Source organism: Dipodomys ordii, unplaced genomic scaffold (genome assembly GCF_000151885.1).
Source record: "Dipodomys ordii isolate 6190 unplaced genomic scaffold, Dord_2.0 Scaffold22, whole genome shotgun sequence".
NCBI classification, from domain to species: domain Eukaryota; kingdom Metazoa; phylum Chordata; class Mammalia; order Rodentia; family Heteromyidae; genus Dipodomys; species Dipodomys ordii.
The window spans coordinates 5,800,030-5,811,790 of NW_012267238.1; the positions used below are offsets into that span (position 1 = coordinate 5,800,030).

The window sequence follows — 11,761 nt, forward strand, 5'->3', positions numbered from 1 at the left end:
GGGCGCCGCCCGAGCCCCCCCGGCCGCCGCCGCCGGCTGCCTCCCGACTTGGCCTCAAACTTTTCTCTGGGTTCCCCGGGCGCCAGCGTTGGGTCCTCGCGGCCCGAGTGAGGCGAGGGAGGGCCTGGCCGCCCTGCCCTCTTCCTCGTCCTGTGGTCGGCGGGGGCCGGGAAGGGGTGGGCTGGGATCCGGGGGTCGGCCGGGCTGGGCGGGGCGTGCGGGACGCCCGCCCGGGACCCCCCGCCCGGGACCCCCCGCCGTGGAGGAGGGCGGGACGCGCGGCTGGTCTTCGGCTCCAACCTGGGGCTGGAGACGGGGTCCGAGGAGCGGGCCGCCGGCGCTGCACCCCGCTCCGCGCTTCTCCGACGGACCGTGGCACCGGGGAAGACCCATCTGCTCGGCTGAGAAAGGGGTTGCAGCCCCGGGCTCCGCCTGCCTCCGGTCCCCACTGGCGGGGGACCTGCCCTGCCATCCCGGAGGTGAGAAGGCCACGGAGTGTCGGGAGCCGGGCCTGCTCCGCGCGCCGGCTCGCGGGACCCCGCGGCGGGGAGGGGAGGCGGGACCCTGCACGCAAGAGTTTCCAGTGGGACGATCGGTGACCCCTGGAGGGCACCCGGCGTGTCGCTCGCCCTCCCTGAGTCGCGGTCACCGTTTGGATAGGGTGAGAACTCTCTAGAGAGCAAGCGAGCGAGCGAACTTGTGGTCCGGATAACCAGCGCTGCTGGAGCCCGGCTGAAAGCAGCATCCGCCCACATTTGGCCTGGACAGTAGGTGACTCAAACTTCGGGGCTTTCATCTCTGCTCTGTGGTAGCTGTGCGCTGTGCCCTTTGGTTGTCTAGACTTGCAGGACACTGTCCCGAGAGGCTCAATCCTGCTGGGCTTTTGATCCAGAGTGCAAACAGAACCTTTCTCATCACCTTTCTACCCCTGCCCCACTCCTTAGCTAGTAACTGCTGGACGAGAGGGAGGGTATAAACCGCTAACCTGGGGAGCACACAGCAACTGTAGGCCTTTTCATTTCTTATTTACATACTGAAAAGGGAGGTCTCTCCTCTCTGGGGGTTCTAATTGCTTGAGATCCCAAAATCTGTAGACACTGACTCCTTAACGTACACCTCAGTTCTAACTCACCCAGTTAATTCTCAGGCACTAATTGGTTCTCAGGAAGAGAAGGCTGAAATGCAACAGCTTGGGGGAGGCTCAACCCACCCACTGCACAGTTTAAAGGCCAAAGCTGAGGAGTCAGAATGGAGTGAAAGGAAAGAATTGATAGGCTATCCACCCCCACCCCCCTTCTCCTTTCTTTTCTTTCTCCTCTCCCTTCCTCCGGGGATTACAGGTGTGAGCCACCACACAAACTTTCCTCCCTCACTTTAATGAAGAATTTGGTTAGCATATATTAATTGTTTACAGAGGGAGCATTCATTGTGACATTTTCATCCGTACAATATACTCAACCCCTCCATCTTTCTCCCTCATCCCCCTCCCCCTTAATACAATTTCAACAGGTCTCGTTCTATTTTCATACATGCATATAAATACTTCAATCTCATATCTAACCTCCCTTTTTTTTTCGTTTTTTCCTAACCTTCCCTATTATTCCCTCACCATTCTCCTAATGTAGCTCTTTTTTACTTCCCTATGATTCATTGTTTTCCATATATATTTTTATTGTAAAGATTCTGTACATAGGGGTTACAGTTCATGAGTAGGGTAATGAGTACATTTCCTATCGAGCATTGTTACCTCCTTCTTTGCTTTCTCCCTACCATCCCTTCCCCCTATGATTCATTTTTAAACTCATTTAAGCATATATTAATTGTACAAAGGGCTTTCACCATGGTAATCCACACATGCATGTAATATAATTTAGTCCAAATCAATTTTCTTTTTTAATCATAACTTTTGGTTTAAAGGAGAGGGATCCACATAAGAAGTCACCCATCCTTTCTCTGGATAAGGCAGGGCTGGGCACTGAGGATACTTCCTAGTGGGGGCTAGCCCACCCTGAAAGTCTCCTGTTAAAGCAAGTTCTAAAACAGGTTCCATGGGAGTTGCCTGGGGAGGACCTGTCAGAGCCTGTGACCTTGTCAGGGTTTGGAAGTCAGTTCATATGCAGGGGGCAATCAGCTCCTACTGGAGTGGAGGACTTTTTCTGAGTAATTTTTTTTTGGAGAAAAGAGTCTCAAGTACTTTCTTGCTCTGGCTGGTTTTGAACATCAATCCTTGGATCTTAGCCACCTGAGTAGCTAAGATTACAGGGGTGATCCACCGGTGCCTGGTTTGAGATTGGTATTTCTAAGAAACCTTCCTGTGGCTTATGGGTTCTGGAGAAATCAGTCTGGAGGCAAAATACTTTATCCTCTTAGACTCAGAAGGTCCAGGGTTTTATTTACATTCTGCTGTTTTCCAGTTCTGTGACTGGGAACAAGTAAATTTGCCTGTCTCATTCTCAGTCTTCTCCTTCAGATGAGGAGAGTAACTCTTGTTCCACTGATCTGTAATGAATGGTAAATAAGATAATTACTTCCATGTGCTCCTATGACAAGAAGTTTTCAGTATGTATTGGCACTGTGAAACCAACAATAGAAGCAACATCTACCCTGTTCCCAGACCTCATTTCACCATTTGGCAAAGCCCTAAGTGTCTTGCAAGAGTCCCCAAGCAGAAGAAAGCTTTTGGTTCCCGACATTTTATCCATCTAGGTTTACCCACCTGTATATGGCCAGGCCTCATGCTGGATAGGAAGTAGACACAGATTTATAGACAGCCACAGGCTATGGCAACCCAGGTGTCCCTTTGGTGGATGAAGGGCTTGTTAGATCGGGAAAGCCTCACAGAGGGGATTGATTGCTTCTGAATCAAACATGTGAGAGTTTGTAGTAGACGAAAGAAGAGTCCCTGGTCATCTTTATTAGAAGGAACAGGCAGCTCTCTAGCCTGAGAAGGTCCTTGTGAAATGGGTTTTATACAGAGCACAATGCTAAGGCCTTGGGTTGTCTGTTGAGAGGTACACTCTGGAACTCAGTAGTTGGGAGTCTGGGCCTATGGGAGGCTGCTGCAAAACCTCCCAGGCCTAACTTGGATTTGGGGATGAGGGAGAGGGAAGATAGAGACCCACCTGTGCTAGAGTGGCTGCTGATTGACTCCAAGTCCTCAGGGTTCTGCCACCTTCCCAGCTTCCTTGGAAGAGCTTGATCTGAGAGAATCCAAGGCCTCAGGGAATGACTTTTGGATTCTTGCACTGCTTTGCTCTACTGTTCTCTTCCCTGGCCCCTGTAGTTATCCATCAGAGGCAGGAATTGACATGCAGCAAGCACTTGTGGGTGCCAGCCAGGCGGAGTCCTTACTTCCCTTGGGTAAAATTCAGTGACCCACTGGGAGCAGTACTTTCCACATTACAGGTTGAGCACACAGAGTCAGGAAGGAAGCTTACACAATCCTCAAAGCAGGTGAGATCCTTTAGCATTGAAACTCAGTCTACCAGGCCACCAGACTCCTTTTCTCTGCCTATACTGCATTCCCTGGGTCTTCCCATGCTATATCAGATTAATAAGAGTTTGACAATCTCCTAGAAGGAGAAAACAGCATTGGACATCTTGGCTGGTGTCTCTGTAGGTGATCCTTGTTGGGCAAGGTGCTGGGCTGTCATCCCCATCTGCACCAGTGATGAAGTAATGGAGGAGGCTGGGAGATGGGTTTGGGATATCTAGATCTTGAGTCTAGCATCTGTCCGTACTGGCTCCGTGACTGAATCACTAAACTTCTCTGAGCTTCTTTAAACAGCTCATCTTGCAGGGTGACTGAAGAGAAACAGTTGAGGAAGCATGGGAAAGGCTGAAATATTCTTTGGTGACAGAAGTCCATATTACACATGCTTTTTGTGTCTTCATACAGTGCCTCCTCCATGTAAGGCCCAGGGCTCAGGTCCATGGAGATGAAACTTAGCATGACTCCCTTCCCACACACACAGGAGAGCAGAAGTAAACATGTAATTCCAGCCCTTCAACCCTAAACTGTTACTCCCAAAAGCCCGTTTATATGTTGAGGCAGAGTGGCATAAGGAACTCTGGTTGGAACTAAGACATCTGGATTTGAGTCCTGGTTCCTGTCCTCTCCAGCTCAATAATGGGCAGCAGTCCCCATGGTCAAGGACTGTGGTGAAACAGAAACACGACACCGGTGAGGTCCGTGGTGGGCTGGTGTGCTGCTGCAGATGTGTAGCATTGGTGATTCTGTGCAGAGCTGGTTCCTGAGGCTCTCTGGGTTTGGCCCTGAAATTCTTTCAGCTTTGCATTTCCAGAGCTGACTAAGTGGTCAGAGGGCAGAACACTTATGAAATTTCCACCTGGGGATTTCAGTAGCGTCAGCTTGTGACTAAGGAGAGTTGGGTGAGAGTCCGCCCAGAGTTGAGTTGCAGCTGATCCAGGCCAAAAAACAAAACAAAAAAAATTGCCTGCTGCAGGTGGGTGCTGGGCCCTGGGCCAGGCTGTGACTTCCCCCTGCCCACCTCGTTTCCGTGCCACAGCTCCTCTAGTGAAGTTTCTGGGGAGAAGGCTAGCAAATTCTGTGGGCCAGAGGTGCTGTAGTGCTGCACCAGCGCAGGCAGCTGGGGTCAGGAGGGCTCAGGCTCGAACACCTAACTCTACAGGGAAGTTGGGACCTTGCCAGCAGACACTAGCAGCCGTGAGCCTGCTGGATGCATGGCTGTGTTGGGAACCTGGGTCGGAATGTGAAGAATACAGTTCCTGCTTTCAATAAATCATTGTCATGGCTGTCCACCATGTGCCATATACCCTTTCCTGAGCCCTCTGTGCTTATCCCTTTTGCAGACACTGGGACTCAACTAGGCTGAGACGTCTGAGGATTTCCACCCATACCTGAGTGCAGAAGGTCTCATGGCCTCCTTGCCAGATAGCTCTGTGACCCTCAACTCTGTGTTGCTGTGCGCCTGGCCAGGCCTGGCTCTGGTTTTAGGGCTGGTGGGGGAGAGGTCTTCAGGTAAAGAAGGTGGGGCTGCCTCACACTACTCACACTTTATGTCTGAAATGACAGACTTTTTTTCAGTAGCCTCTGAAGGAGGCTACTGATAGAGCCTGAGGTGTGAGAGGCCAAGAAGGAGCGGTAGCCTGCATGGACAGAGTGGGCTTTGTTCCATGGTTGGCCTGGACAGATGGGTGGATGTGTGGTGCCAGAGCTGTGTGAGGTGTCAGATCCCTGCTCCTGGGCCTTGCTCTGCTGTTCCCCTGCTGTCACTGTCCCTCTCTAGGCCTCAGCCACATATGACTGCCAAAAGGACATCTGAGTTAAGAGACCTGCAAGCAAAGACAGAGTTGTTCAGAATCTCTCAAGGTGATAGCTGTTGCCACTCTGACCAGCAAGGAGGGTTTAAATCTCCATGGGGGCTTGGGCAAGGGAGAGAGAGACTGGACAGTTTACAGATGCCTCCATGCCTGGGAGAGAACTACTAAGTATAAGTAACAACAACCTAATAGGTCTGTGAGGTGGTGAAAGCTGCTTTAGAAGGGTGTCTCATAGCAGGGCCCCAGTGTCATACAGGGAGAACTTCCTGTAGCTGGGAGGGCCATACTCTGTGTTCCAGAGTTCCCCTAGAGTCAGTATGGATTCAAGATCACAAGCTCAACAATGAACAACTCATGGCTTGGCCCTGGAGGAGCACATTTCTTCTGATTTAGGGATAAGTGTGATTTCTAAGCCCTGGTCTCCCTGCTCTTATTTCCATAACCTGGTTGATCAGTAGATATTTTACCTGCAGGTCAGAGTTTACAGAAAGATGAATCTTGGCCCAGTGATCTCTTTTCTCCCTCAGCCTTCCTTCGTGGTGGCTCATTGGCTTTTCCCTTTCTTCTGAGAGAAGAGTGCAGGATGCAGGGGAGGCAGTGTTAATACTGTTTTATAGATGGGAAAACTCGGCCTCAAAAGAAACAAAACTGGGAAGGTCACAGAGATCTAGTCTCATGGGTCTACAGCTAGTCTTAGTGATCTCGCTGTGAGCAGGTCTCTGTTCTCACTGTTGGACTGTAAGTCCCAGGAGAACAGGGGCCCTGGGATCCTCATAACCCCTCCCTCCTTCCCCCACATGGACTTGTAGAGTTAAGGCCATGCTTTTAGATTTACGAAGCAATTTACCAAAATCAATGCTTCTGTTAACTTTTAGAAAATGGAGAACCTGAGGTCCATAGGAGAAGACAGGACGGGACCAATGATGGGAACAGTCTAGGCTAGAGCAGGGACAAAGACCTGGGGCCCCTGGCTGTCCTTAGGGATTATTGGACTGTTCCTGTGCCCTGTCTTTGGGTCCCTTCTCTGGGGAGACTACATCTAGTATCAGCCTGGGAGAAGCACAGCCTCCCTTCCCCCAACCATGTATCTGTGGGTGTCCTGGTGTGCTAGGCATGCCCCACATGGGGTCACCAATCCTCATAAGCACCTTCTTGCCCAGGGGACTTTTCTCTCTGAAAGTCCTGGCGTCTTACAGGTTAGCAAGTGACTCTTGGGCCCCTTAGTTTCCTTATTGTAAATGGGAACAAGACTGATGGTGTCACTGGGCAACTATGAGGACTAGCTCTGGCTGTCACTATGGCTGCTGCCCACTGGAATATCTAGCCCTGGACCCAGGCCTGATGGAGAGCAGAGACCCTAGCAGAGGTGTTCACCCTGTGGGGTAGAGTCAGGGCCCTAGGAGCATATGCCAGCCAAGTACCCTGGTGGGTAACCTGGTGTACACTCTTGCCCACTTTACCTCAGCTGTGAGGACCCTGCCTCAGCTCCAAATGTGCTTAGGAAGCCCATACTGTACTTGGGCACAGCTCTCCAAAGTTGGTAAGGTGTTTTATGGGGGGGAGGAGTTAATAAACTTTTGCTGACCTGTGATGAAGAGGACAAGGCTAGGGGCTGGAGGGGACACGTGGTCTGTGCTTGGGCTGCCAGTTACATAAGCAGGAGTTTGTGAGAAGCCACTTGGCATTTCATGGACACATTGTATAAGCACCTCTGGGAACCAAAGACTAATCTCGGGGCCCTTTGTGTGTTTGTTTAAACCCAGCAAGGGTGAGTTTGGTAGATCAGCTTAGCAGGGCAGCTGAGGCTGTGGTGAGGAGCTCACCCCCATGAACAAAGGGGGCCTGAAGCAACTTGATCTTTTCCTTTTGATATCAACATTGGAATGCTCTGTCCTGCCTCAGCTGGGACCAAGCCCAGGATGCACCTGGGCTGGGTTTAATCCTCAAATTGGCCTTTAACAGAAAAAAGAAAGGGGAGTGGCAAGAAGAGGCCCACTTCTTCCTGGCCCAGGGCAGAGCCAGAACGCAGATCAAGTGGCTACTACTTTAAAGTTTCATGCAGGGCTGGTAACCCTATCTAGCTGCTCCTGCTCATTGCCATGTCCCTCCTACCATTACCCCCTCTCTCACCCCTCCCTCAAAGGCAAGTGGGAAGGAGATAGGGCAGGAGGGTAAGGACATAGAGCAGGCCACCTAGATGAACAGGTTTCTCCTGTATCCCGGCAGAGTGGACACTCTTCTGATCTCCCCATTGAGTGCCCTAACTATCCAGGGATCTACTCTTGCTGCGTGTTCCCTTGGTTCTCCTGCTAGTGCTAACACTCTAGGAGTTGGAGTGGGCATGAACAAGGTCCTTGAGTCTGACCAGTGGGGTGTGAGTGACCATTAGATGTGACAAGATAGCACATGTGGCAGCTACTGTTGCAGCTCTACAGAGAGGATAACAACTCTGGAGAGGGGAAGTAGCTTGCCTTGTAGTTGTGTCCCTGACAGAAATTCTTCCTAGATCTGCCTCTCCATCAGTCCCCTGCCAACACTGCTAGAGACAATAAATTTGATGGAAATTTTGGGATTGAGCAAGTCTGAGTTCTAATCCTGCCTTGCTCTTGCTAGTATGGGGTCAGGTCTCTGAAACTTTCTTTGTCTGTATAATGGGGAATCGGCCCAGCAGCCTGATCAAGATGTGTGCTAGCAATGTCAGCTGGGAGTAGAGGACAGAGCAAGTGAGAAGAGCTGGGGATGGTTGTCCCCAGGTCTAGCTGGGAATCCAGACAGAGTCCCCTATTGGAAGGGGAAGATGCTGCCTCATGAGGACAGACCAAGGGGCTGTGTCAAGGTAGGGACAGTCATTGCAAGGGAATATGGTCCTGGTCTGAAGGCTAGACTGTGGGCTCCCCCCTGCTAGTCGGCAGCAGGGGCAGCTTCCTGTGTCTCTACCCCATTAAGTGCACAGTACTAGGTGCCTGTGTATACATTTCTTAACCTTGTTGAGGCTCAGTTCCTTTAGGTAAAATGGAAATGGAAACCTCCGCCTCACCTACTGATTGTGGGGGTTAAATGGGGCTGTGCTCCCAGACAGGTGCACAGCACCTAGTACCTGCACCTGCTCAGCAGAGGTGGAAGGAGCCCCCTAGTCCTCCCCTCTACATCCTGAGCTCCTACCTGGCAGGACCTGAATCTGCAGCAGCTGGCAGGCCTGGAAGGTTCCAGGTTCAGCCAGAGCAAGCTGCTCACAACTGCTGATCTGATGTCAGACAGGGCTCTGCTGCTCCCTGTTTCAAGTCCACCTAGCCAACCAGGCCTGACTCCCTTTATCATGCAGATGGTGAGACGGGCCAGAAAAGGACTGGGCCTATTCTGAGAGTATTTCAAGAGAATGGGACCAGGGTCCAGTCATGTGACTTGTGTCTGTGGGCGTAGATTAGGAGCTATCACATGCCACCTACCCTCACCTGTGGCTCTCTCTGCAGCCCCCACCATGCCGTGGCCCCTGCTGCTGCCTCTGTTGCTACTACCAGCTGTGAGTGGAGCCCAGACAACCCGGCCATGCTTCCCTGGTTGCCAGTGCGAGGTGGAGACCTTCGGCCTCTTTGACAGCTTCAGCCTGACGCGAGTGGACTGCAGCGGCCTGGGCCCCTACATCATGCCTGTGCCCATCCCTCTGGACACAGCCCACCTGGACCTGTCCTCCAACCGGCTGGAGATGGTGAACGAGTCAGTTTTGGCAGGGCCAGGCTATACTACCCTGGCTGGCCTGGATCTCAGCCATAACCTGCTCACCAGCATCTCACCCACCACCTTCTCCCGCCTTCGCTACCTGGAGTCTCTAGACCTCAGCCACAATGGTCTGGCAGCCCTGCCAGCTGACAGTTTCACCAGCTCTCCTTTGAGTGATGTGAACCTCAGCTACAATCGGCTCCGGGAGGTGTTGATATCTGCCTTTACCACCCACAGCCAGGGCCGGGCACTGCACGTGGACCTCTCCCACAACCTCATTCACCGCCTGGTCCCTCACCCCACACAAGCCAGCCTTCCTATGCCCTCCATTCAGAGCCTGAACCTTGCCTGGAATCGACTCCGTGCAGTGCCCAATCTCCGAGACCTGCCCTTGCGCTATCTCAGCCTGGATGGAAACCCTCTGGCCACTGTCAGCCCAGGGGCCTTCTCAGGGCTAGCAGGCCTGACACACCTGTCACTAGCCAACCTACAAGGTCTTCCCCAGCTGGCACCTCATGGCTTCCAAGATCTACTGGGCCTGCAGGTCCTGGATCTGTCAGGCAACCCCAAGCTCAAGTGGTCAGGAGCGGAGGTATTCTCAGGCCTGGACTCACTGCAGGAACTGGACTTATCAGGCACGGGGCTGGCGTCTCTGCCTGAGAAGCTGCTCCACCACCTCCCAGCACTGCAGAGCATCAGTGTGGGCCAGGACAAGCAGTGCCGGCGCCTGGTGCGAGAGGGTGCCTACCCCCGGCAGCCTGGCTCTAGCCCCAAGGTAGTCCTGCACTGTGGAGACACCCAGGAATCTGCTGCCAGGGGCCCAGATATCTTGTGACAAAGGAATAGTGTGGCCTGGGGCCACATGACAGACTGCTGCCCTGGGCTTGCTCAGGTGTCACCTAACTTTGAATGTGCCAATGGCAGTGAAGAGTACAGGCCAGCATGGTGGCATAACCACAGAGCTGAGGGCCTAGGAGGGGTACTTTGTACTTGGGACCCACATTCGGTGACAAGGCCTGCTCCTTTGTCCCTGAAGCTAATCCTTGAACTATGCCAAACTAGGCGCTGTCCCTTCCTGCTGCCCTTCCCCAAGTCACCCTGTAAGTGCCTTCGGTCCTGTCTGGGCTGACCTGACCCTTGATAAGAGGAGTGTAGACGGGAGCCACCACTGCAGGCCAGACATGGGTCTTCAGGGCTGAGTGTCCCCCCTGGTCCACAGTCTACTCACTCAGGGGCAGAAGTTTCTTTTATGGTATACCCCTTCTTTGCTCTGGGTCCATGAGGTCCACGTCACCCTTTTCTTGTAGAGTCCTGGATAGAACCTTCATTATAGAAGGGACTGGTGAGAATCCAGTCCAGCCCTTCTTGTGAGCAGATAGGAGATTTGCCTGCAGAAGCACAAGGTCCTGCTAACAAGGTCCTGCAGGGGTGCAGGCATGACTGGAATTCCGCCTCCTGCCTGGAAAAGGGGGTATTCTGCACTTTCCTGTCTTCTCCCTACCTCCCCTCCTGCTCTCCTTCTTGGGCTCCTTGCTGCCGCCTGTGCCCTTTCCTCACCATCTCCAGCAGCAGCAGCAGCAAGGTCAAGGCCTCAGAGGTGGGACCAGCCATGTGGCAGAGGCAGTCACTTTATCATTACAGGCCTGTGCGAGCTTGGGCATACCAGTCTAAGACCTGCCCATTTCTCTGGGCTGGAGTCCCCCAGAGTCAACTGGCAGTGTGCTCCACTTTCCCCTGAGACCCTGCCTGCAGATGCTCTTCCAGGGAGTCGGTGCACCACCTGGCCATAGCTCCAAGGAGGCTCCTGGATTCAGACCCATGGAGGCCCTGGGAGTGCCAAAGAAAGAGACATGATCTCCCCATCCACCACCAGGGTAGCATCTCAGCCTCCCAGCCCTTTGTCTTCATTTGATAAAGAGTTATAGCCTTTTGAATGGATTGTCATTTTCAAGCCCCACCCCCACCCCACCTCTGCTGGCAGGGGATGGAAAGGTGTCATTTGTTAAGAGTTGCATTTGTTCACTTTTTATATATAATACTGTGTCCTGGGCACAGGTTGAGGGGAAGCCAGCCAACCATGGCCAAGAGGGTATCAGAGCTGGTCCTGGAGATGCCCACAAGGCAGTGAGAACTGACTTTCCCGCACCCACTGCCCACTCAGCACCTGATCTTGGTTTAATAAACACCATAAAGAGTTCTTTCCATCAGTCAACCAGTGTTCACTGACAATCACTAGGCCGGAGTTGGGAGCCACAAGGATGTCAGGCCTTATTGGACAGCTTATTTTCCTGAAAGAGCCCAGTAACCTGACAGGATATGGGGACAGGAGGGAGCCACTTGAGTGGACCGGACTTCCACAGCATCTATACCGTGTCCACCTTCTCCCCTGTCCCTGCACCAGCTCTACCAGTTGCCATCCAACTATACCTTTGAGCTTACCAGGCTCTTACCCGATCTCTGCCTCTCAGCTCATTCCCACCTTAGACCCAGTTCCTGTCTCACTGAAGTCAACATCACTTTCCTCTGTCAAATGCAATAGTATTTCCATCCTTGACATTTGAGCCATCACAGGGCCCCCAACTCCTGTTTGCAATTTCCAGGGACAAGCACTCACCTTCAGCTCATTTGGGTGCCTTTGCTCTGAGCAGCTTTGTCCTACAGCCAAAGTCTCCAGGTCCCCCTCACCATCATCAACAACCATCACAAACTTGATGATACCTACTTTATTCTGAACCACAGG

General features: G+C 52.6%; 2 protein-coding genes across 5 annotated transcripts in view; one reads left to right on the plus strand and one right to left on the minus strand.

Moving 5' to 3' along the window:
• Positions 1-796, minus strand: part of LOC105983940 (olfactory guanylyl cyclase GC-D-like) — a 103,897-nt gene extending 103,101 nt beyond the window's left edge. The window contains exon 1 of the mRNA XM_013013969.1: positions 301-796. Coding sequence (XP_012869423.1) covers positions 301-796 — 496 coding nt within the window. The remainder of the gene's footprint in view (positions 1-300) is intronic.
• Tsku (tsukushi, small leucine rich proteoglycan) overlaps positions 1-11,228 on the plus strand; it is a 42,148-nt gene extending 30,920 nt beyond the window's left edge. The window contains exons 1-3 of one of the 4 annotated variants that reach the window (XM_013014135.1): positions 366-479; positions 661-767; positions 8,775-11,228. In XM_013014135.1, the coding sequence (XP_012869589.1) occupies positions 8,783-9,856 (1,074 nt within the window). In that variant the 5' untranslated portion in view covers positions 366-479; positions 661-767; positions 8,775-8,782 and the 3' untranslated portion in view covers positions 9,857-11,228. Of the gene's footprint in view, positions 1-365; positions 480-660; positions 768-4,985; positions 5,003-8,774 lie in introns of those variants that run through there. The other 3 variants (XM_013014137.1, XM_013014134.1, XM_013014138.1) reach the window with 3 other exon arrangements.
• Positions 11,229-11,761: the final 533 nt, after the last annotated feature.